At 39.8% G+C, this 27,366-nt stretch overlaps 1 protein-coding gene across 1 annotated transcript; it reads right to left on the minus strand.

The window, feature by feature from the left end:
• npdc1a (neural proliferation, differentiation and control, 1a) lies at positions 1–25,966 on the minus strand. The gene is made up of 9 exons (XM_073477730.1): positions 25,672–25,966; positions 11,446–11,595; positions 3,471–3,581; positions 2,992–3,225; positions 1,925–1,991; positions 1,671–1,761; positions 1,451–1,530; positions 1,215–1,314; positions 1–1,106 (listed from the first exon to the last, which is right to left on the minus strand). The coding sequence occupies exons 1-9, from the start codon at positions 25,775–25,777 to the stop codon at positions 1,035–1,037; spliced, it is 1,011 nt and encodes a 336-aa protein (XP_073333831.1). The 5' UTR covers positions 25,778–25,966; the 3' UTR covers positions 1–1,034.
• Between the last annotated feature and the right edge of the window lie 1,400 nt (positions 25,967–27,366).

The raw sequence follows: 27,366 nt of genomic DNA on the forward strand, positions 1-27,366 counted from the left end.
TTGTCACATGTGGTAAAAAGTTTTAATTCCAATCGTTGGTCTGCATGTACAAATATCTATAAAAAGTGAACACTTTCACTCTTCGTATGTACATTTTGCAGCACAGAGTTAGCTTGGGACTGAACAGGAAGGAGAGGAAAGAGGGACGAAACCAGATAGTGATATTTACCACCTACACATCCATCAGTATAATCCGTCTCCAAAAAATGTCATCCAAGTGCTCAGAAGTCACTTATCCTGTACATTTCCTCCTCCAGCAACACGATGCATACAGACAGGAGGCAGAAGAATTCATCAAAGCATTGCCATGATTCAAACACGGTACAGTCAAACCATGCAAACAGACATCATCAAGTACTTCATTTTCATATATATATATAGATTTATTTTTATATATTATTATCTTAAAATCTTCATGTGCAGCTTATATGGCAAGAAATAAAAACAGCAACACCATCGGTAACATTATCAATGCTAAACCGTTTGTGTTGTGTTGGGGAGTTTTTACAGAGTGTTCACAGAGATCTGAATTGAAGCATTTGCTGGGTATCTGTTAGGAATGTGGTCTAGCCACTACAGTAGCTATGCATAACAAAACAAGGGAGGGCACCTATTTGTCAGTTAATGTATGTGTGTGTCTGTGTTGTACAAATGTTGGCTATTGTATCACATTCTTTGGAAATAGCTGCAGAAACATGGGAAAATAACAAAGTTGGAGGAGAAAATCTTAAATTAGAGTTTAACATTTAAACAGGTAGAAACATTTAAAGGGACATGATCGAGGAGGACTAAAAGACAGGAATGTTTGAAATAAATTAATAAAGAACCCAAAACACATTTGTAGTATTAAAAATAATTCGTGGGGCAGATATCGGAAAGGGCCAACAGGAAAACAATCATTTTTATCACCTCGTCCTCTGCTAGGATCCTCCATTTCTATGCATGCAGTTTGAGATTAAGTGGTTTCTTCAAGAGAAATGGCTCGTAAGTGTGTGTGTGCGTGTGTGTGTGTGTGTGTGTAAAGTGTTCAGCGTTCACTTCTGATTCCCCTGATAATGCAAAGTCGAGTCATCAAACAGAGGGTTTTTCACTTCCATCTCTCCAGTCTGTCAAGAAGAAAGAAAAAAATTATTCTCAGTCACAAAACATCAGAAATGATTAGTTTTTTGTGTGGGTGTGTTTGTGCATGTGTGCGTGTGGGTCTGTTTACTCACTGGTGCAAGTCCCGGGCACTCATATACAGTGAAGTCTCCTCCCACTTCTTCCTCATCTGATGTGACCTCGTTGTCATGGGCTTTCTGCTCAGGTTTGTGACTGCGGAAAGGAGAAAAAAAACACATGAATTCAGGCAAAGAGGTAACACGGTTAGAGGATGTGGTTTAACATTTAAGGCCTACATGAAGACAGGAAAAGGGAAGAAGAGAGGGAGTGACAGAGAGGGCGTACTTACTTTCCTATTGAGAGCATCTGCTGTTTCTGATGCTGGTAGTGGTACATTTGGGCACTTTGCGCCAGAGTCTTATCGCCCATCTGAGGACGAAACAGAAGAAGGAAGTGCGGATGGTACATTAGAAAACAGTGCACTTGGTCGTACATCTTGTGGTTGCGGTAGAAGAAGAAGTGAGAAATGGAAACAAAGCAATGTCTAACAATAGCAGTTAGGTGCTTACCGAGGGACCACTGGCTGAGGCAGCAGGCACGCCTGCCCCCCCAAAAGCAGGGTAGTCCACCTTCTGAGCTAGACGCGACTCTTTCTGCAACCTGTGGGGGGCATCATGAGAAAAGTCAAGTCTTGAGTCTCCTGCAATACTGAGGGGCTTTACCCCAAGCTCAGAGGTGATGAAATATGCACAGCAAATTGAAGCAGGCTGTGATTTTAAAGGTCAAACAAGTCAATGCAATGAATGCATGTGTTCAAACTTACTTGACAAAACAGACAGTTGCCAGGATCACTGACACAGTGCCAACCACCACGCACAGTGAGACCAAAACTGCAGGTTGATGCAAAAGAAGAAGAGGAAAATAAAGGGAAACAGAGCAGAGAGATTGAGTGAGATCAGATGACTATCCTGCTGAGACATTTCCTATGGGTGCTTAATTAGGTAAAGATAACACCTATGTCATATCATGATATAACAATACCTAAAATCTAAGATGATATATAGTCTCATATAACAAAAACCATAAAAATTGATATATTGCCCAACCAGCCCTATGCTTAATATAATTATATCTTAGCTAATTTGCTTTTTATGAGTTTTTAAAGCCATCTGGGGTAAAATGATTTCCAACATAAAAGCAATGAACACAGGGGGATAAAAATAATGAATTGTCCTCTTGGGACAAAGAAAGAAAAAAGGCTAAAATTTTGCCTGCAAACAACCAGGCAGTAGACAAAAAAAACCCAAAACAAAACAGACTAAATTACCAGTAAATTTTCCATCACATTTACACCCTTATTGTTCCGACGCCCCGAATTATTTACCATCAGATAATCAAATAATAGTAAGCCTATCTCTGGGGATACTTCTGGATATGTGAAAAGAGTAGTATAAAGTCAAGGATGTCAAGTGATGCCACTCAGTGGCTGAGTTGCATTGTGGGTAATGTGGGTGCCAGGTTTTGAAAAGCAGCCCACGGGTCTAACATTGTACTCCTATGTACAGTTATGTCGTTATGGACAGTTTGAAAACAAATGATCAAAATCGATACAGAGGAACCAGAGATATCACAGTTACTGTGTGCCTACATTTCCCACAATGCAACTTAGACACTCAGTGACATCAATGGAGGTAATTTATCAGATTACATGCAGCTTCCTCTGGATACACAAAAGGCTTTATACCACTTTTTTCACATATGCAGTAGTCCTCCACAAGACCTTTATATTCACTTTAATGTGTAAAACCCTTTATTTAATACTGCTCTTATCCATGTCTGCTCTCCTACTATTGCTCTGCTACTGTGTCAAGGACTTAAGATCATACTTACTGACAATAATGTTGTCGTTTCCGGGTGTCGGCACAGCTATAGGACCAGCTCGGCCCCCAACTCCAGTGGCCCTGGGTTGGGGGGTCGGTGTTTCAGGGAGGGCAGAAAGTGCAGGGAGGGGGGCTGTAGTAGTGGTATTCAGGGTTTCATCTGACTGACGACCCTGGCTTTTCTGTTTCTGCTTGGAGGCATCTGTCCTGCTTTTTTTAACATCTGTCTGGGAGGTGACGACAGCTGGAGACAGTGAGGACGACACACACAGCGACAGAGTCATGATCAATATCTGATGGAGATGACTGTCAATTAGAGGACATGTAGGGAAAAAAATTAATCTTATATCACTTTAAAGAAATCACTCTCTATACTAAAAGGGCAGTCCTCATGCTTGAAGTAAATCCCCCATCTCTAAACTCAAAACAGAAGTGTTTGTTACTGATATTGTTATATTTCTTTCTCATGAGTGCTTGCAGGGTTCTTACCAAGATGTAATTGCTTTTTTGGTGCTTCGATCTCTGTCAGTTCCTGTTTTTCGATGACAGAGTGAAGGTAATCGATCTCTTCATCCAGGAGTGGGTAGACTGTCACTTTGCCTAAAGAACACACAAGATTCAAAGTTTCACTGATTAACTGCAATATGTATTCATTCATTCATCATTCATTTTATAGACCAAACAACTAATCGATTAATCTGCAGCAAATCTTCACAACCTTGGCATTTCTTGCTTGAAAAAATGACTTCATGATTATCAATAGTTGCAGAGCCACCTTCAGTCAGTCCACTAATTGATTTATCAACTCTAGTTTCCATGGTTGTCCCTACTTATGTCCCATAAACTTGAGGTTGGGCCTGTCCACTTTCATGGCTGTAATGATGTGTAACTGTAGTGTGTACGTAAGAAAGTGACAGAGAGCACATGCAGATGGTTTAAGTATGTACATATGCCTGTCCCTGACCTCTACATGTGTTTTTCAGCGTCTTGCCTCTGAAGTGATGGACAGGGAGTGTGTCCATGTGTGCTGTTTGTTTGTGGACTGATAAAAAAGGAGACAATACTAAACTCTTGTTAACAGCCCTCACGGCCAGACAGTGAGCCACATTCTTGCAGTACGGTCGGGGTCTCCTGGGCGACAGGGCCCATAGTGTGTGTGTGGCCGGGGGAGGAAGCACCGCAGGGGGGCAGGAGCAATCAGCCAAACCTTGGCTTCACTGGGCTTCAGTTGCTACATCCACAATAGAATCCATAGGTCCCTGCTAATGGAGGTGATCAAAGTGCTATTTCCCTCTATAAAGTTCGCCTGCAATATATCAAATATCATTTATAGGCATTTGCACTCAAAGCTAGAGAGGTGGCAAGTCAAGACGTCAGAAGTTGAGAATACAAAAAGTGCAGAAAAAGTGAAAGGTCTTTGATAAGAAGCTAATTTAGCAGATCATGATAAACTCCAACCAGCATCCTGGGCCAATGCATGTACAGGTGTATTGTTTTCCATGTAAAAATAATAAATGATGGGTGCCAGTAAATCAATCTAAACAAAACCCTAACACATCATTTTATCCACCTACATTACATTAATGATTACAGTGTCACTTTCACTCCAGAAGGCTTGCCATCTGGCTGAGCTAATGTGTATGATATGACATGCCAGCACTTTCACTGCCTGCTTTGTTTTTTTCTTACCCCCCTCCACTAATGGCCATTTAGTGCACTCCGTAGCAGGTGTCTGTGGAGGCGGGATGCACCATCTGTACTTTGCAGGTGGCTGAGAGCTCCAACTGTGCCGTGTGCTCACCAGGAGCATGCACCAATACAGGTTTAAGTTTTAGAGGAGACTGAAAAAAAGATTTAATCGTGTTTTTTAAAGTGTGGATTCATAAAAAATCTGCAGGGAAATGATTAAAAATAGATAAGAAGCTTTTATTCACAGGGAATCCTCAGGACCCCACTGAGGCTGAAGCTGATAATTCACCTAAAAAAAGCATCAACTGTGTGTATGTGTGTGGTTTGTCACACACAGACTAAGCACGCACACCTCTCCTTGTGTAAGAGTTTTGTCACCGTCTTGATAATGACCCATAACCTCTTGAGAAGCACCCAGGGGGCAGTTGGGTACAACAAACAAACACTAAACAGCTCAACAGGCATTGAGGGTAACACACATCTGTGCCGTTCTATTTTCCCCACTTACAAACCATTCACATTTCTTTCCTCCCCCAAACAACATGCATGCACACACACACTGCCTTCCTGCCCCCCTTCTCCTTTTATAAAGACTTTAAATCCTTCACAGATCTTGTCACTTTATTTCCACATTTTGGGCTGGTGTTTGTGTGGAAATAGAAAAATGCACCGTGATGTACAATATATCCAAACGCTGTAAAAGAACACAACAAAAAACCCCAACCTCTGAAGAATCTAAATGCTTTCAAATGAGACTTTGTGTAATTGAATTAATTAAACAAACAGGAAATGGGGCTGTAACTATATAGTTTTAATTAATTGTGTAGTCTATTTATAAATAATTATAATGATACATTTTTAAAATATAAAACGTTCACCACAAGTTACAAGAGCAAAAAATGATGATTTCACACGTGACAAATTGCGCAGAGCAGAAAACAATAACAACAAAAAGATTTTTAAACAAATGAACAGAGAAATAAATGATTTTAAACATCAAAACGATCAATTTTTATATGATTTATATTGATAATTTCAGCACTTTAACAAACTAATTTCTTGATTTCGAACAATCAAACTTCTAAACTTGGTTTGATGTCGTCACTGACTTCTTAAAAGTGTAAAGGAAAATTTAGCACTCTGCCTCCCCCTCCCTTTGAACATGTCAGTCCTTTCCACAGTTGATTGATTTGTACTCAATGTGTCCTGCTGCCCTCTAGTGGGAAATTTGATACATCAAGTATGCAGACAGAACAGAGAGAGACAGACAGACTGACTTCAGGTCATTCTAAAATTCTCTGAAACTCTGGCCGACCTGACAGTCGGGTCGACTAGCCGCTCGGCTTGTTTCATATCTTTCTAATGCACATGCTCTTTCCACAGTGTTTGGAGGAAAGGTCAGCAAGGAAACAGACCAAAAAAGGCCACAGTTTCAACAGAAACATATTAGTCTGATTGGCGCATGGTTAAAATGTAATCGTGCTAAAGTTCTAAAGTTGGTAAGGTGGTGCACCTATAACTGTGTCAACCTCCTACCTGCTATAAAATGTTCCTCACAGCTGACTGCAGAGCTTTGAGTCAATACAGGAAATCTCTCTGGCACAGTTCTAACCTTCAATAAACAGTCCCACCTGTCTTTCATCCATCATTTAAAAATGAATACACCCAGCAATGGAAAAAACCTTTTGGTCAGAGCTTAGCTCAGTTGCAAGTTCCAGTATCTACTTACTTCATAGACTCTTAAAATACTACTTAGATTTATTTGAGGTGTTTTAACTAAATGCACTGAGAAAAATTTCATTTTCATTTCTATTTATCTACTGTAGTGAAATAACTTAGATAGTCATATTGATCTTTCTGTCTGTCTCCTTTCTTTCTTTGTCCTATTTTCCTTTAGCAAAGCACTTCATGAAAATAGGTGGAAATTTGACTGCAGGTGTTGAAAGTACCAAAATTGCACAAAATTGCACTTTCCTTGTCACCACATGACTACATGTGGTCCTTGCTGAAACTGTAGGTGGTAAAGGATGGGCTGAAAGTGTAGGTCCAGACCTCATGGCCACTGCCTGCTCAAAATTAGCATTAGCAACAACAATTGTTTTTTTTTGCAATGTTCTGATAAAGGTGAAATGTGTGACAGAACAGCATTATAATGAGGTACTGTAGAGCTGCAGAGATGCCCTCGCCTAAAAATCCTGTTCTCCAGATGTAAAAAAAAAAATGTACAGAGATTTTTGTGAAATGTAAGTTGTAATACAAAATCATATCATATCTCAATTGTCATATCTGTGAAAATAATTGCAATAATATACACATCGTGCAGTCCTGACAGTCCTACTTTGAACAGATGTCTGCATCTTTCTACATTATGTGCTTGCTGAACATCACACTCATTACATCACAACTGTAAATTGTAACTGTAACTGTATTATGTTGAAGCTATTTGATTACTACTGATTAGTTGTAAAATGTTGACCTGGAAACCATGGGATTAACATCAACTGAACTAAATCTGTATGTAAATAAATGTAACTTTTACATAAAACAGCAGTGATGTCAGACAGTACCAGACAGATACCATTTGTTTTAACTGGTTAAACGCAGTGCGCCTGGTTAGCAGTTCTCTCTATCTCTGATGTTTATTTCATTTTGAGTATACTCAGTTTATTGATGTGACATCATGTTACTAAAGTAAACTACTGCAGGATATTTGTTCTAACCAGCAGCTGAGTGTCCTGCTCTTTATAGTTTGCTGAAACACGCATACGCAAAAAGGGGAACAAACCGTCCAATTTAGTTCTATGCGTTGTGGGTTTGATATAGAAAGAGACAAAGACACTGGGCTACATGGAGACAGCCTTGCCTTTGGCACATACACAAATTAATTGCATAGAAAGAATACATACCATTAGCAGTCTGTCTGTGCGCTTTCTGAACAAAGGACATAGCTTCAAGGCATACTGTATGTTTACCAATGGCAGTGCACACCTTCATGTCAAACACTAGCAGGTCTTACTTCCAATAAAAAGTGCATCCTGCCTCACCAGTTCACCTACTGCGCACTCTCATCCTCTCTGAATTAGGTATGTGAAATATTTGAAATTTCAGACTCCATGCAGAGTGAATACGGCAGCAGAATAACCTTGAATTCTGACAGGTTTCAGGCAATTAAACTACCTGAACAGACCAACCAGTACAAGGCCACAGAAGCACAATGATGTATTACGGGGAAGAGCTGATAAACTGGTAATCATTTTGAATGCAAGATATGAAAGAGTGTGATTTAGAGAAGAGGAAGTCAGATAGAGGAACATTGGTTTATATTGCAGTAAAAGATGTGGTGTTACTGCAGTGACTAGAATGGGTAATCCCACATTTAGTGAGCATGAGAACAATGACATTACAGGGAAGACTGAGCTGAGTACAACTACAGTCATACACTTTCTTTGATAATTGATCATGATTTTCTATCCTCATCAGGATGACAAGAATGACTGCAGTATCCTGGACCAATTGGACTGTTCCTCAGGACACATTTGCTTGTTCTCTCCACTCCAGACATTCAATATGCGTTTTTTCTGACACACACAGCATCTAATTCTCTCAAAACATGTAACCTGAAAGTGCTTTATGTAATTATTGTGATTATTCTACAAAATGGTAGAAAAGCAGAAAATTCAACTGTGTTGTTGATCCAGTGAGTCAGCCTGATGATGATAAGGAGATGTGGCTTTGTAAGAGTGATTTCAGATTTTTTACTGGGAAAAAAATTAGGTGCATTTTCTGATGCAAACTGTGCTTGCTGACAAAACAATGGTTTGTTTTAGTTTATAGTGCATGCAAGCAAATCAATTGAAAACAATTATTTTGTCCTGAAAACACAACCATCACGTTTCCTGTAAAGTGACAACAAGAATGAATGCAGTGGAGTAATTTGCAGTCACTGATGCTGCCAGACTACCCTGGCGGTGCCTCTTCAATGTGTTTTCAGCATTAATGATGTGCGCTGCCCCTGACAAACCAAATAAACCAAATTTTGTATATTTAGGAGCGCATGTGAGCATGACAACGAGAGAGGGTCGGCCCCCCATGCGGATCAGTGTGTTCTTTGGTCTCTCGGGGGTTTATGTAACCTCTTTAGGGAGCTTATCTGAGGCCTGCGATGTGCTGGATTCACGACACCACATACACGACAGCATCACATATTTTAAAATGATAGTCTTCATATAGGAAAATGCAGTCACACACAGATACAAATACAATCCAACATCCAAATACTAATAACTGATCAGACCTCATCATCATACAAGTGTGCTGAAAGAAGAAATCCTCTCTTCTCCTGCACAATGTGACCTCTCTCTGCAAATCGCCCTCACACTCATCTCCATCTTATGTTTACTTCTCCCTCTGATGCTGCCGCCAATAATTTGAGCCAAGTTTGTGCAGTATCCTCTCCTGCCGCAGACCCATCTAAATTATTAATCCTGCCGAGAACACACACGTGCCCACCAACAGACATAAATACACGCAGTTACACACACACACACACACACACATTCGTGCAAAAGCAAGCCAGTGTCGCTCAAATAAACACTAGATGTTTCTGTCTCTCTCTTTAATTTCTACAGCGCCGTCTTGAAACATAGTGTGCATGCCAGCAGTGTAATGCCACACCGTGGAAATGAGAAAAATAAGATTTATTTTTCACGGCTTGGCTCCTTCATCGAATGACATTAGATTCAGTGATGGAGATGAAGGGCGAGAGAGATAGAGAGAGATAGAAAAAGAGAGAGAGATGCATGTCATCTAAGTGATTAAAGCCGCCAGCGCGGGGCGGTGCATGTGATGCATGTGATGCAAGTGTGTGTTGCAGACACAGCAGGGGCAGGGGCGGATTAAAAACACAGAGGATCAGACTGCACCACAGTTGTCAGAGATATGGATGGGAGCAGGAGGGGGGATGAGGACCAAACCAAAGATGTAGACAGAAGAGAACTAGACAGGAAAAGATTGAATTGGAGGAGATTCATGAGCTAGTGAGAGTAAGAATGAATAAAGAGATCAAACTGAGACTGACAGGGGAGCAGAAGGAGAGCACAGAATCAATAGGCAGCTGAGAGAAAGAGGTGGAGTGGAAGAGAGATGTGGGCAGCAGGATACAGAGATCAACTGGAAAGAAAAGAGGCAGTGAAAAAGAATGAATGTCGAGTGAAGATCTTAAGCAGAACAGTGAAAAAACAGCAGTGAGTCAGAACATTTACGTGCACTCAAATAATTCAATTATAACTGGAGGGAAGCAATTGTTGTAGCTGTCATTGAAAACTTAAGCAAGTTATGTAACTGGAGCTGAGGTTGTAATTAGAATAAGCATAACCTCCGTCTTCAATTTACTCTTGTAAGGCTTAATCTTTTCTGTTTTCATCCAGCAAAAATTATTTTCTCGATTAGTCAATTCATGGCTTTGTTTATAAAAATGGCGATGAATACCCAATTTCATAACCAACCGTCCAAAATCCAAAAATATTTCACTTACAATGTTATAAGACAAAGAAAAGCAGCAAATCCTCATAAGCTGGAACCAAAGCATGTGTAGCATGTTTGGTTGAAAACTAACTTTAACGATTAATCTATTATTCAAATTTGTTGTCAAACAACTAGTCATTTCAGCTAGTAGTAATGCCTGTGCGACAATATAAATAATTCCAGGACTTTATCATCCTCTCCCTTACAAAGTCTGATTTAAAAATTAAATGTGAATGTCAATAAACCAAGCCCAACCAAACCAAACCAAACCAAACCAACAGGTGCTCTACAAATGCACTGATGTGAAAGAGAAAATGAAGAGAAAGAAGTTAATTCATTCTCATTTTTTGTTTTTATAGTGTTATTATATGTAAGCCTGCACTGTATCAGACAGCCTGCCAGCGAATACTCTTTGTGTAATGTTGCCTTGAACGAGTGCAGTGGCCATTTAAAACATGCTGTTCAGCACAGATGATCTGCTAATTTGAAGGGTTTACAGATCCAGTCTTAAGCCTCCTGAACTGCTGAAAGACTCATCAGGGCCAGTGATGGTGCTGCCAAGCAACGGTAAACATTCAAACCCAAGAGGCTAATGTTAGCTAGCATACTGCTGTTGACAGAAACATAAAATCTTGCCTCCAGTCCTTACTGAAGAATAGAAAATGTGACTCCCCAGTCAACCAACTAGCTATAACCTTCTGCTTTTGTTTTTTTCTCACTGCAACTTGTTACTACAGCTACAAGTTGTTGCACCACGCTAATCTCCATTTTGTTTATGCCTGCTTCCCCATGAGGTCACGTGAGTCGGTCTGCGGAGCCATAAAGCCAGAGAGCTGAGGTCATGCCCCCGCTGCAGCACAGAGCTGTGTTCACTGCTTATTAAATATATTAATACTGAACATGTTGCTTGCCCAAATTGCACCAAATTTGGCACTGCACTTGGTTCTTGCCAACAAACCTGCCAAGTGTGAAGCAGATCTGATGAATGGTTCTCTAGATATTCAAAGAATATACAGCCTGATAATCCTTGCTTTAGTTAGATGCAATGAATGAAGTAGTCCGCCAGCATGAGTTAAAGAAAATAAGGGTACAGGTTTCCTCTTAACCACCCTTATTTCTGTATCAGTTCAGTTCATCAAATTTGACTGTGGAAACTCCTCTGACCCTAATTTCAGCTGCAACATGATCAAATGAACTGAGATTGTGAGTGTGAAAGTGTGTGTTTGTGTGTGATTTTTTTATTATTTCATACCACGCTGATGGTGCTTCTTCTTCACCACGCAGCGTCCTTCCTCATTCTCCTCCAATACAGAGAGGCAGGGGCCACAGTGGGAGGAGCCTGGCCTGCAGAAGTGGCGTCCCTCATTGGCACAGTCTATACGGCGAGGGCACTTACTGCGTGCTGGGTGGGAGAAAGAGAGGGACAACAACAGTTTCATGAGTGTGTGATGCACAAAGAAGTACTATAAAAATGCTCTCAATAAGAGATGTTTCAACTTTAAAACCACTGCTCCTTTTATTAGTGGATGTGTCAGCTCTTCAGCTCCTTTCAGAGATGAAACATCTGCCCTCAGACAGAGTGTCTGCTGATGTCAGAATTACATCAGAGTTACTGGATTTTTGAAAATAGCTTTAAGTGTTTGCTCTAACCTCATCATGGCTTCCATATGGGTGAGGTCTGCCAGATAGGACAGTTAGAAAAGTACACTTTGACTAATTTTCTACATTTCACAATGTGGTGAGCCCCACCTGTTTAGCAATCTGAGTCAGGTTACACCAAAGTAAAGAGATCTACCGCCGCTCACTACAGAACTGCCCGCAATCAGGTTAGATAATCGCTTGACCTGATTACTGCCAAGTTGACACAAAAACGGAGCCCAAACACAGCATTCAGATATATGCACAAACACACCCACACAGCTTGAGGTACACACAAGGGAAGAAGTGGGTCACAGAACCACAGCAGGTGTGTTTGGTAGCAGAGGGCAGGTGGAGCTCAGGGACGCCATCAGAGCAGATAATGAGCCCAGCCAAGCTGCACAGCAGGCCAGCTTAAGGTGAACAGCACAGTGGGTGTTGATACAGGCACAACAGACAGTAGGTGATATAAGGTGGGGAGAGAGAGGATGAACCCAGTATTTTTAAGGGATAATGGGTCTCAGGGGTCAGGGTTGTTCTTGTCTACAGATTAGTGTTGTAAAAACCCCCTTTGTGAAATCGAAATTGAACAGTTTGAGCTTGGAGGCTCACGCGTCATGCACCTTCTTTTCTTTTTCTGTTTCGTAAGAGAATGCCGTCATTCCTCCTTTCTTAACCTGATGATTTTCAATTGCTACATAGGAGAATTACACAAGACAGGGGAACACTGAGGGGGAAAGCTCAATGACCTCGATGGCAACAAGGCCTGTAATATCAGGGAAGATGTGTTATTGAAGAAGCACATGTGCAGTCAGGGAGTGTTATAGAGATGAAGAGGAGACGGAAGAGGAGCACAGCTGTGCCTTTTGTACCTGTGTACACATACGTACGCATGCTAAGTGTGTTATTATCCATCCATCCATTGATACATTTTATCCCCATTTGTATTGTGATTAAAAATTCCTAGAAACTACTAATTCAGTTTACATTTGTTAGAGATTTTAATGCAGAAAACTTACACATTATTATTATTAGACTGCTGCTGATTAAAGCCAGGGATTTCTTTGCATAGGATACTAAATGATGCACTGGAACTGGAATGCAACTACATTTTGAAAAGATTTACGAGTTTAATATTTAAAACATCTACACTACTCAACACTAACAGAAACTAACTGAAACTAAACTCAAACATCACATGTGTGCAAACACCACAGATAGCAAGACAAAAAAAAGATATGCACATTACACATACACACCCATGCAAACACACACACAAACACACATTTTGAGTCTATCATCATCCGGGAAGTGGACACACTTGTCCACATCTTCTTGTGTCACTGATTGGGGGTGAGTGGTGGAGTGACGCAGGTGTAATCTGAGAAGCTTTGTTTTCCTTTCTGTTTGTGTCAAAGATACAGAAAGAGATGGGGGTGGGTGATGAGAGATCATGAGCGTTTCTAATTTTTGTGACACATGTATCTAAGGGTGTTTTTAGCGTTATGAATCACACTGCCACAAAACTAATCTGAGCGTGTTTGATCATTAGTTGTTAAGTCACGCTCCTTCTTTTTCTTTTCCTACGGCCAGGCAACAACTCTGTCACCTCTGTGTTTTAATTGCTGCCGCAGCTGCATCCACTCAGTAGCTAAATTATCCCTTTGAATGTAACGTGCGGCTCGGGCCCCCTCATTCCTGATTCAGATCACTCTCTTTCTTATTTTCTCTCCTCCTCTTTCAATTGTCATGGCTTCTATTTTTACGTGCCACGTGCCTTCCTTTAATTACCCTCCAGGTATCAAACCTTTGTGCGATCTTTAACATGTGTTCTTATTGATCTTCTTCAACCCCATGACCACGTGGAAGGAAAAAATCGTCACTAGAAATAGTCATGTACAGTAAGTGACAAATTAATTCTGGGGCACATGTCTGTGCACATGTACATGCAATAAGACTGGGCAAAGACTTAATGCATAAAACACAGATTCACTCACATTCAAAATATGCAGCTGAGAGCAACTGTAGTCTCTCTTTAGCACTCTACTGCTGCTACCTGGTAGCTTTAATTCTTACTCCCAAACACAGGCACTGCAGACTAGGGATGGGAGGATATAAGATTTTATCGCATCCAGGATAAGTTCATCTTGATGACTATTCATTATTAGAATAATAGTGAATATCCTTACAAGAGTGACTTGAAAAAGTTTGATAACATACAGTCCGATACTGATCTCCTTAATTATTGTGAACTGCCCGAAAGGGGAGCCTGCATCTTTCCAGTAATAATCCTAAACCTGTCACAATGGCCGAAGGCTCGGCTTGTCCCATGACTATCACAGATTTTGCTTCATTCTCACATTGCTGTCAAAACAACTTTTTAAAAGGATGGACAGTATTCCTGGACAGATTTATTGTTGGAAGAAGCCCAAGACAAAGATATTCTCAGTAGCTGAGTTGATCAAAAGAATTGAAAAACTTACCTACCTTACTTACCTTAACCTTATTATTTCAGCAGCACTTAAGTACCATAACTAATGATTATCATTTCATTAGCTAGTTACTTCTACTTCTAAAATTAAGAAATACCATGATGAAAAACAGTTAATATTCACATTTGAGAGGCCAGAACCAGTTAGGTTATTTCAGTTTTGCTTAAAGATATTATTACAAAAATGTTATTCATTGTCAAAAATCTCTCCAGTTTATTCTTTGTCAACTGACTAATCCTTTCAGCTTAATTAATTAACTTTTTAATGGTGAAATGTATTTAATGGAATTCCTGCTGTCCCTTATTGTGGAAGACTGGGTGGTAGGCCAGTCTCACCCATTTGGTAAAAATAAAGACGCCTTTGCTACGTTGAATTCTGCCTGGCTGTGATTAGTTTAAGGCTGTCCAGTTTAAGTAAGCAATGACATTGGTAAATCGTCTCAGTTGCGACTTTCAACCAAGCAAAGGCTCAAAACACAGCACCCTGCCCTTTCAAATGATTCCAAAGCCCATTTTTTTCCATGACTCTTTGATCCAGTAACAGTCTGAGGATCAAGGGCTGTTTGGGCCCAGATCCTGTGTAGATGACTGCCCTCATGTCACAGATCAAACAACCCATTCCCATCACAAACTCCTTGACCTTTCTATATTGTGAGGATCAGCTAATTTTAAAGCTTTGTCAGATGTACCTATGTTTTTGTATGTGTGCATGTTACCTCTAAATTAAAATATATTTTTAGTCATGCTAGCAATGTGCTAGGGTGGCAATGTCCATCAGTATGTTGGTTGGTCAGTCCACCTGTTGGGTCCAAAGTGAAACTTTTTCAAAGGCTGCCATGGAATTTTGGACATGGCATTAATGGTAACAGTGAATCCTAATGACTCCCCTGACGTTTCATAAATGTTGGCATGCAAGAAAACTAAATTAAGTTGGTGAATGTGGTATACCTGCTAAACTTCAGCGTGTTAGCCTGGTCATTGTGAGCATGTTCACATGCTAAAGTTAGCATTTAATTGTGCCGCTGAGCAGTGCAGCCTCAAACCTCAAGAGCTTGGCCTGATCCTGTTAATGTTTCATAATAATATTCATTATATTACAAATACAATGATTCAAGGCTGGCTCTTTGTCAGGGTCAGTGTTTTTGAAAGAGATTTTTTGTGTAAGCAGGAATTAGTCATGTATTACATTAATTCACTGCATTATTAAGTGCTTCGATATTCACAGAAAAGGTTTCAACAAACGAGATGAACAAATCTTTAGGCCTTTTGTCCGGGCATGTTCACGTGTGCTATCATTCAATGTAAGACACAGTGAAACTGTTTGTCGTTCAGGTAAGTCACATCTATGCCGTCAGTATCACAAAGAACGTACTGAGACATTAGTGCAATAATGTGATAATCCATTGCAAGAGACTCAGTGGCTGAATCATTTGTCTGGACCCTACGTGTCATCAAGCACAAAAAAGCAATTCATGCCGCTGAATGAATCACTGGTGTCTAAGACAAAAAGTGAAGTGGCATTTAATCTCTCTTATGAAAGTGACAAAGCAACATGTTCTGTATTTAAAAGTCTGGACTTCTCATTATAATGGAGCTAGAATCTCAGCACCTCTGGTCGTCACTTCATCATTATTCATCACGTGGGAAGTTAATATGGTGGAACCTATTGCAGTCACATGAATGCAGATAATTATTCTCCTCACACACAAGCACCCACACACACACATACGCAAACACACAGCCAGGCAAAAAACGACTTCATTATGAATGTGTGCGGCAGGCCGACTGTGAGAAAAAGAGGGTGAGAAAAAAATAAGAAAGTGTGAAAATCAGGGAAGAGTTGCGGTCAAATACATGAAAAATGGCGTACAGTTACACAAAGACAGTTTTGTTATAACGACATGATATGCTTTCTGTGAACCAGTTGGTAAAGAGGATCCCTTCCCACACTTAAATATATCCAATTCAAGGACTTTTCAAGAGGGACAGCATTTTCAACATTTCCCTGATTATCAATAAAAGAAAATAAAAATAAATGAAATGAATTATGCGCTTCTTTGGCCTTGATGCAGCATCCTTCTTCTGTCTGTAGTCACCATTCTGTGGTCTCTCTCAATGTCCTGCCCACAACACTGATTGGTGATTGGTATCGGTCGATCCCTACTTTTCAAGCACTTATCAGGCTCAACTCCCTCAAATTCAAGGACCCGAAAAGGCATACTTTGAAACACAGATCAAAATTAATTTCTGTTACAAAAGAAGGAGAACTAGCAGGCTTTACAGAAACTCACAGACAACAATTAAAAAAAAATATCCAAAGGACTTCAATGTCTGTTTTTTCACTTTCACTGACCCAGATCTATATGTCTATTCCTTGATTTATTTCCCCTAAGATTCCCCAAATTACAAGGATTTCAACGACATGTGTGAACTCTAGGAAAAGTAGATTTAATTGTTATTATTTTACCAAATATACGCTTACAGAAGCCACATTTTCTACACAAAAGTGAACCAATAAAGATGCTTATCCTGGTTATCATTATGACAAAGCAGCAATGTTCTAGTTACCCGCCTCACAAAGAAGCCACGGAAGTGAATGTCAAGTCACCATAGGAGGTGGCCTTGCACCAACATGCCTCCCACACAGTGCTGTCTCTAATTAGAGAGCTCAATCAAGGAGATAGAGGGAGAGAGATACCAAACAAGAGACAGACAGGGAGACAAAGACAGAAGAAAACAAATCCCACACACGTTCCTGCAGTACGTCAGGTCGTTTGGTACCAAGGAAGACACTGGAGGTGTGAAAAAACATTATGTAACTCAGGGACTCAGAAAGTAGTCCTTGGAGCGGGTGAAAAATGACTTTCCTAACCATCTGCTGCTGCTGTTGCCAGGCTGTGTGCTCAGCAGCAGCTCTGCCAGGAAGAACTGAAAGGCAAACAGAGGCATTCTCACACAGCCTGCTAAACACCTACACTCACAGACACACACACATACACACTCACACAAGAACACACTGTCGTGCCACTGCTAACTTGTGCTCCTTCAAGCTGTTCTACAGATACAATAAAACAAATGTCACCCTGATCTGTGACGTGTGTGTATGCAACAGAGAGATTTAGAAAGGAAGTAGGAAATGGGTAGGCCTGGAGGGCCATACCATTGTGTGCGTTTCCTGACCGCCTAATAGCAGACAGGAAGTAAGCCAAACACTCCAAATCAAGTGGAAACATTAGTTCTGCTTGGTGGTCTTCACTTGATATGTAACCACACGATTTCTTTCCACATGGATAAAGTTTGGCTTTTTGTGTAACCATGCTGCTATGTTCCTCTTTATTTGCCATGCCTTGCTCTCTAATGACAAAGGAAAACAAATGCCACGCAGCCTGTTTTCTAGTGCTTTGTTTTCATCAACTGGGACAATTTTGTATGCAGTGATTGAGTTTTTGAAAATGTGATGAAGTGGTGTGATGAATTGCCTCGGTTATTCAGTTATCTATTTTAATAATTGATTAGCCAAAAACTGTGAATTTAATATCACACCAAAAACATTTTAAGATTGACCACCATTACAGAAAGCAGACCTAAGGAACATAAAGAGGCAGACAGAATAACAGTCAAAATTCTCACATCTCTTCTCAGCTTAGTAATGTGAATATTTCCTGAACTCTTAGTCCTTTATCACAGAAGACTGAATATCTTTAGTTGTGGACAAAACAAGGCATCTGGAGATGCCATCTTGTGCTGTGGGAAACACTGACAGACATTTTACTCATTAAACAACTAATCAATTAATCGAGAAAATAATCAACAGATAAATTGATAATGAAACGAATTGTTTGCAGCAGTCACGTTGTGTGATCATAAAATAAGCGTGTCTGACAGAGTGCAATGACCTGAGGACTCAGAAAGAAAACATCCTATGTTTGCTTAGCTATACGTCAACAGAGAACTGCATATTCTAACAAAAAATGTGCACATTTTGTACACCTTGGATGAGTTCCTTGTTCCTCAGCTTTGCCGTAAGCATTAAAAGTACTTCTTATCTGATTTTGAGCCAGGATAAACGCTGACAAATAACATAGCCAAGCATGGGTTTCAGAATCCACTGCCAATTTATTTTTGCAAAGAAAATTGCTCAGTCTGTTCAGAGTCTTTAACTACATGACGCAAAAGCTGACACATCAATTTAGATAGCCTCACTTCTCAGAAACAGTGTCAGAGAGCCCTGAGCCTTAATGAGATGACTATATGCGTGGCGACTGTCTATCCGTTTCGCTACTCTAGTGTGGTGTAGGTGCTGGTTTTCACATATTCTGATGCAATGACTCCTACGTGTACATTTTTTTCTTTCTGTGAAAAATGGGGCATGACTTAGCACCTGTTTAACACACATCTGCAAGCACCCACACAGATAAACGCACCATAATGCTGAGGCAGGAAACACACGGGTGGCTGCGTCAGCGGAGAGATAAAGGTGAAAAGGAAGTGACTGAAAAAAGTTTGAGAATTTGATCCTCGATGGAATGCAAGTTTGTAGAAGAGCAAGGCGGAACAAGTCTTTGTTTTTCTGCTCTGGTGGCGCATTCATGTCATTCTGCCTTATATCTGCCTGTCATCTGTCTTTTCTGTTGCGCTAACTTCTGCCATGTCAGACAATGATGAGTGTAACCCATTACACAGGGGATAATTACTGTGTCATTATCATTAGAGTGGAGCAGAGCAGTACACCCTGCAGCAAACAGAACAAAGGTTAAAGAGATTTATATAATGGCAGAAAGTAGGTGGCGAATAAAGCTCCCTGAATTAGTTTTTTTAATTTCCTTTTTCTTGGTCACTGTGTTTGTCTGGCTGGTTCAGTCTGCGGTGCAACAATTCAATTAGTTTTAGAGTTGATTCGATAAAGGACTCTTTCTTTAAACGGATTGACCAATGTAAATCACTGGGCTGCTTTGGCACACAATTACCCAAAAGGTCCCATATTGGACAAAGTAACATTTCCTGTCTTTTTCTATTATAAAGCAGGTCTAGGTATATTAATACCGGGAAGTATCAAAACGCTCAATCCACAGAGAAATGTACACGCCGGTATGGGTGCTTTCAAATGAGCTGTCAGGACTTCTGTAACGTTGTGATGTCACAGCTATACAGTTGCCACCCTCAGCCACGCCCCAAACACAGCCATGGATCGAAAAACCAGCAGAGCTGATGTGGAAACACAGCGAGCTATGCCTGTCATGGAACCAGATAGGGATCCTAAAGCTGGTGTACAATCAGTCCAGTGACACCAAAATAGTTTTATAGCTTCTGGGATTACTTTCTGGTTATGCAGCCTACTGAATATGCATAGTATAAGTCTGAGGTGTGTGTCAACAGTTTTGAAGATGTCCCTTTTATAATTTTGTCCTCTGGGGAAAATGCCTTTTTGTGCCACAGGGGAATTTGCTGTTGCATTACTGCAACCGGCCTCTTGGAAAAATTGGAGGTAAGGCTAAGTGGCGTCCTATAGAGTGCTGTAGTAATCAGTCCTAAAACCAGTTCACATTTTAACACCTCCAATTCCCTTGTCTCAAAGTGAATGGGTTTTGGTTAAATGCCTGAAATAAGGTCTGTGGTTACCACAGGCTTAAGATATTTACATATCTAGTTCTAAGCCATAATATACACCATTAAATGTCCCACAACTGAATTATAAGGCGCTTACTTATCATCAGCGGTTGCCAACAAGTGGCTAAATGAGACTACAGAAGCTGTCAGGGACATTAAACATCATCTGCCAAACACAGAGACTCATCTACTCACTATTCCATCTTTACCGGTCTATTAGGTCTATTAGACATTCACGGTGCCTGCTCAGGCCTGTGAGAGTTGACCAATCAGAGCAGAGGGGGCCTTAGAGTTGGCTGCAGTAATAGACAAAATGAGAAAAATAATGTGTTTTTTTTTTTTACGTTAAAAGCATGTAAACATTTTCTAGTAGACACACAAAATAATAGCATGAACCTGAAAATGAGCATAATATGGGTCCTTTAAAATGAGGTTAGGTGAGCTGGTTATTTAAAACAGTGTGATGTTATCGAAAGCATCGGATGTGGTATCTAAAGCAGACAGGTTTCTGAGTATGAGCACAACGGAAGATGTGTCAGCACTGTCAGTCATGCTTCAGATATTTTTGCGGCTTCTATTTAAATCATGTAGTACAGACTTGTTCTTGGTAAGGTTGTGGCCACACATGAACGCAAACCTGTGCATGCAAAACCACTGGCATAAAAACTATGTAGGCTGTTATCTGATTGTAAATTTTTATCACAAGATTGGGTTGATAAAATACACAACTGCTGGTTCGACGATTATGGCTATGGGTAGTGCTAAAACTGGAGGAGCATGGCATGATTCATTCCAGCGAAACTGTGCTGAGTCTGGCTTCGTCTAATGACTGTAAGTTGATTAATTGTGGGACTCTCATTTCCTGGAGAGGTCTGGTAGCCAACAGTATGCTCTCAAATGAAGAAGAAGCCAAAGAGGGAAAGACAGCGAGAGAGAGAGTGGTGGTTTTAAGAAGCCACTGCAGCAGAGCCTCGGCTGACCACTTGAGCTGAGACTGCAAGGACCACAATGGGGCATATTTATGAGTCCTTCCTGGCTGTTGCGTAAATTTGGTATGATTGTAACCACCATATAATTGGGTGACAGCATTCTCTCTCTCTTAATGATGAACGCTGGTTATGTCAAATCCCCTCAAAGACCACACAGATCAAAACAGATCCATTTGAAACCAGAGCTATCACTTCTGACCCATAAACTGCGTTTTATGAATTACTTCCTAGCAGCACTGAGTTCATAAACAATACTGTATGTATGAAACTAAGGTAAAAATAGGAGAGATTTAGTGATTTCCCATCAAAGCCTTGGTATTATTGATAAATCAGTTTGAAGGCAAAATGTTCTTTTAAACAAAAGGAAACATAAATGTTGTTTAACAAGAGAAGCAACAATCAGTCGATTAATCCACAGTCAATCGAAAGAAAGTAAATGTCCAACTATTTTGATAATCGATTAATCATTTCAGTCGTTTTTCAAAATTTGTTGGTTCCAGCTTCATAAATGTAAAGATCTGTTGCTTTTATTTGTCTGAGGACGTCACTTTGGGCTGTGGCAAATTATGATGAGCATTTTTTAAACTATTTATTGACATTTTTAATCGACTTATCTTGACAGTACTGGTCAGGTCAATAGATAAAGAAAATAATCGTTAACTGTAGCCCTACATCTAACCTATACCACTGCATACATACTCACACATGCTAGATTTAATCTCCAGTCATATGATGATATGAATCATTACATATGAACCCATCAACTCAGAGGTCTTCATGTCCCCTGACAGTGTAAATGTGTCCTTCCTCCTGACTTTCATTGCTCTCAATCTCCACTTCAACGCACATGATTTTGCTGCAGGGCAGAAAAAGGTGATTGAAAAGCTAGTAGCTCTATGTGTGTGTGAGAGGGAGTGTGACACTGAAGATATGGATCGTTAAAGCTTAATCCTGGTGGAAGAAAAGGCTGGAGGCAGTGGCTCTCTGAATAATAATCACACCAGTTCCATGTGGGTTTGGTGAATGACAAACCTGGCATTTAAACGTGGCAGCACAACAATGATCAGGCTGAATATTGAGAGGTGAAGATGATGTGTCTATAGTGAAAGGCTAAAATTAGAGTAGCAAGAACAGACAAATAAGTGTTTTTTTCTTGTATTCCTAATTCAACGGGCCCAACAGAGCCTGAATTATAAAACTAATTCTGCATGTTAAAGTAATTAATTCTGTATCTTGGCCGGCAGACTAGACATATTTTATGTAATCAATTGGGTTTATGGAGATTTTGGATCTCTTCCATCCCAAGAACCCAGTGTTCTGTGAAAGCTTTCTGGCATTACACATGATGATGTGGCGATGTTTACTGAATCAACCACCTGATTACTATGCACTTCATGCTGTTGTCACACTCCAGCAAAATCATCCTGAAACCTGACTCGCTGCAATTACTGACTGTGCTTTTTGAGATTCTGTACGAGGCTTCTTCAGTATATTTAACAGTCTTTAATAAAGTGCCATTTACTTCAAGAGTAGAATAGATATGACTCAAATCTGATGTGATTCCTTACACAAGAGCAAAAAAGTGTGTTATTTTCCCTCATTTTGGCATTTCGGCACAACAATCAAAAGCCCACATACTGACACACTGTCACACATTGGTATGAACAAGCTGCGTTCAAATGTAACAGGTGTCAAAACCAATCGTGCATCACAAAAGCAGAGTCCTACGACAGCTGATGACACCAAACATATTCTTTTCTGAACATGACTCAGTGTATTGATAACTGTGTCTGTCTCCTTCTTGTACAAAATGATTCTATGCTGACGCTGTAAAAGTTCTCTGTGTCACCGAGCCACCTTTTTCCATTTTGTTTTTCAGCACTCAGAGAGAGGACAAAATGACATTTGCATTTTGATTTGTGACGTGGCGAAAAGTGGAAAGTTACTGGATTTTTCCCGACGGGGGAAAACAACAGCTGACACTGCGTCACATCCTCTCTTTTTTTTTTTAAGCGTCACATCCTTTTCATTTCATGCACACAGTTCAGCAGGCTGGAGTGAACCACTTAACAATTGTGTGGATGTGTTTGTGGTTTGGTGGAAAATTACATATTATAACGTATAAACTCACACAAGTCAGTGTCTAGGCCAGGGTAGTTAATGTGTGTGTGCCCCTCAGATAAAGGCTAAAGATTACATTACATGAGTCCAGCTGTTGGTTCTCCCACAGGGTTTCTGTGTTAAAAGCCGAGAAGCAGATTATCTCCCCTGCACACATCAGCAACAATAATCACTGTGTGCAGACCCATTACACACACACACACACACACACACACACACACACACACACACACACACACACACACACACTGACAGAAGCATGAAATATATGTTTTCAATATCTACAATCACATTGCCTCAGTGGGCTTTACAATCTGTACAGTGTCCTTAGACCCTCGATTAGAGAAAAAGATGAATTTGTCGGGAATTTGTTGTGTTTTCATAAACGTTCTGGTTGGTTACAGCTTCCTTTTGCTCAATTTAGGACCCTTCTGACTGGTTTGGACCAGTGTGAATGTGAGTTTTTTTTAACTGTTTGTTGTGTGGTTAGTTTGTATTTATTATATATGTATTGAATATATGTGTTGTAGCCTGTATATATTTTATTGAGACTGGTATTAGGTTGGCAGAAAATATTGGGCTATCACTACTGGCATATATTTTATCCAATATGTGCCGATATGAAAACTTTATATCATAATACAGAAAAAGATGCTTGGGGTAATTTGTCATTACTTACTTTTAATTGAAGTTTATTATTTCAGTGCACTGATGTCATTTTGGGAAATCAAGTTTATTTTTAAACTGTAAGATATCCTGCCTCCATTACATATGTTTGTCGCAAGTGTGTGAAAACCACAGATGAGGGATCATTGCTTGTATATCGGAATTTTTTACTTTCTGATATCTGTATCGGAAGTATTGGTCGTGCTCTAGTATTTTATTATAGATATAAGTAATGTATCAGGGCGACCTTAAAGCTCTCAATGGCCGTTCCCCGGGCTCCAGCGTGCAACTATATTGGTTGCACATGCGCAAAAAAAATCTGTCGTGGGACTCAACATTTTCACTGGTCGCACTGGTGCGGCTGAAATGTAGCATATTATTTTTTAAACAAGTTCTTGTTGCGTGTGCTGTGATTTAAACAAAGAAAATAACGTATTGGCAGCTTTACTCCTGTTAACAATCATTAACATAATGTGTTAAGACATTAAATTAAAGCTGCTGTAAGCGCTGTCGTCATTTAAGCTAAATTCCTGTTCGTTTAGTAGCTACTAATCCTCTCCCTCCTCTCTACATCACGTAATCGACACGCATAGTATCAAACAGGAGGACTCTCTGCCTGTTCACAAGCAGAAATACCTCTTTATTGAGTTCTCTGTCCTGATTGGATAAAGTGGGCAGGGACACCAGAAAATGTATTTTCTCTTTTACTGCATGAGCAGGGGGAGGAGAGACCTGGGTTACTGGCCAAAAACTCAATAACAGTGATTACTGTTGGAATATCGAGCTATTTTAATACATATTTTCATAAAATATATATCACTTACAGCAACTTTAAAATGTTTTATTGGATTGCTGCTAAATTCTGTGCTGGTGCACCAAAATGAAAGAGTTAGGCGCACCAGTGCAAACAGTGTGAAAAGTTAGTCTGGAGCCCTGGCACTTTCCAAAACATAACAATAATAATAATAATAATAATAATAATAATAATGATAATAATAATAAATTAAGATTATGATGATGATATAGCAAGATAGTTAGTTAGTTCAAATAAAAGCATAGACAGTTCCTTGCTTTTACAAGCATTACTGCACGACAGCATGGCTGCTGCTCAGATTAAAGGTGCACTATGTAGTTTTGGGGGAGAAATTTAATAAACAAATAAAAAAATAAACAAACTTTCTCTTCGTTTTCGTGACTGAACAGCTTGTTTATTCAGTTATGGAAAAAAATACATATTTCTGAGTTTATATTATTACCTCATTGATATTGTCAATATTACAATTTTGAGTTTGAGTTTTTTTCTTCTAAACTACATAGTGCCCCTCTAAATATTGTTTATAAAATCACACTGTAGACTCTCAGTAACTTCACTGTGATGGGCATTTTGTCAATAGTTAGTTAATCGACTAATCAAAGCAAAACCAAATCAATCAGTACACAAGTTAAAAAATGCAGCTCTTAATCACAAGTTACATTCTTATTGCTATTTCCTCGTGGATCTCCAACTAGATCTGACCTAATCAATTTGAGTTGTCAGTGTAATATTAACAAAATAAAAAATATGAGCACACAAGGAAATGCAGTGAGTAACCTGACGAGGAAGAGAATTTCTGTTTTTTGTTCCTTGTGCTCTTTTCTCACCCACTCAGACACCTGGGCTACTCGTTTAACCTGTCTAAAAACGACCTTCTGAACTCAGGGGATATCCCATACGAGCAGGCTTCTACTACTACGACAAAAAGTAAATAAAAACCGAATAAAACGATGTACTCGGTGGATTTAAAGGTGTGTTTTCAGATTAAACTCTTTGTTGTTTGTCACGAAACTCACGAGTTAAAGATGCCCCACTAACTGACGAGATAGACAGTCCCGGGATGTTTGAAAATGAGCTTACACCACCGAGGGTAATTGGTTTGTCTGGAGCTGGATTTAACAATGTGTAATGTGTTAGTTGTTGTGAATTTACCTGGAAGGCCGGCGCTGGCAGAGACGACACAGAGCAGGACCGCGGCGAGCAGCAGCAGCGAGGCCCGGTGCTGGCGTCCGTTCGGCGGGTTAGAGAGCAGCAGCATCCTTGGGGTCTTCTCGGGGACGGAGAACCGCAGACGGGGACGGAGGTTGTTGTCATTCCCCCATGACTTTTCCTTAATGTTTGTTATTTTAGTTTTTTTCGTTTTTTTTTTTTTATGCGAGAGAGCGTCAGCGCAAAGCACACGGAGCGATAAGCCGAACGGGTCGCACCGGGGCGCAGTCTGTCCACACACTGCGTACTGTAATCCGTGGCAGGGCTAAAGATAGCGGAGCTTCAGGCAGGAGGGAGGGAGGAGGAGAAGGGGGGAGGGGGCGTGTGTGCTCCTGTACTGTATGTGTTTGACATGCTGCCTTCACGGTATCCTCGTACAAAACATACACACGTCTAACCTAGCAGTTTTCTACATGATTTAGTTGTTTTCTTAAAAAAATTAAAAAAAAAAAAAAATCTATACACATAATTATGGCTAATGTGGCAGTCTACTATCATTACACTATCATAAGTAGCCATTTTGATTTTATGTTATTGACAGAAAAATTTAAGCACATTTGATTTCCTTTCTGATTCCACCAAAAAGAAAAACTAATTGTTTTAACTGAATAATAATAATAATAATAATAATAATAATAATAATAATAGCTCTTCTGCTAATTAAAAAGCTACTAATTCAACCACATCGTTGTCATCATCTTCTTCAGTGGATGGATTTTTCTCAGTTGCCATGGTGATGGCTCAGTTGTCATCCTCACGTCACATCAGCTATGGAAGCAACAAAGTCATCCCCATGACAAGTGAGCAAACTCTGTATACAAGGCTTTCTTTCTTTCTTTCTTTCTTTCTTTCTTTCTTTTTTTCTTGTAAACGGCAAGAATTGACTTTGAGATATCCTTCCTGGTCATGTTTGCATTTGTTATCAGTAGGCTATGTCCCTTAAACAACTGATTTTATTTTGCATTTTTTTGTTTAAAAGAAATACAAGAAAAATTAATTACAGACAGAATGGACTTTTAGGCTTGGATATTAGATTCAATCTACTTGGCTATCTATTAATTTTTTAATTGAAGAGAAACATGCCAAATAAATAGTAGATGGCCTAAGATGTATAGTAGGAAAATAGTGAAATGAGATCTGCACAATCATTTAAAATATTATCAAAATCCCAATATGGCCAAGCACAATATCCAAATCAGAAGCTGAAATCTTTTGATAAATGTAAAATATGTGACAAAACATCATTATAATGAAGCACTGTAGTGCTGCAGAGATGCTAAATCTTGCTCTCCAGATGTAAGAAAACAGACCCCAACAAATACCACAACATCATGATTTTAATAGTTATTTTTTCAGTGAAAGTAAATATTGTAACGCAGAAATTATCATGAATCATATCGCTCAGAACTAAAATCTTCATTTTGGATATTAATGGAATTTTCCACCTTTAAATGTAATCTTTTATGCCTTTACCTCGACCTCCCAATGTTTCTAAAAAAAAACTGTACAATCGACATGTCACTATTTCCCACAGCACTTGAAGGCAGCAGTTTACTGAGTAGATTAGACACGGTGCACAGTGCAGGACGTACGTGTGACGTGATGACGTAGAAAAACCGGTTTAATAACACAGACAAT

Source organism: Pagrus major, chromosome 12 (assembly GCF_040436345.1).
Source record: "Pagrus major chromosome 12, Pma_NU_1.0".
Lineage (NCBI taxonomy): Eukaryota > Metazoa > Chordata > Actinopteri > Spariformes > Sparidae > Pagrus > Pagrus major.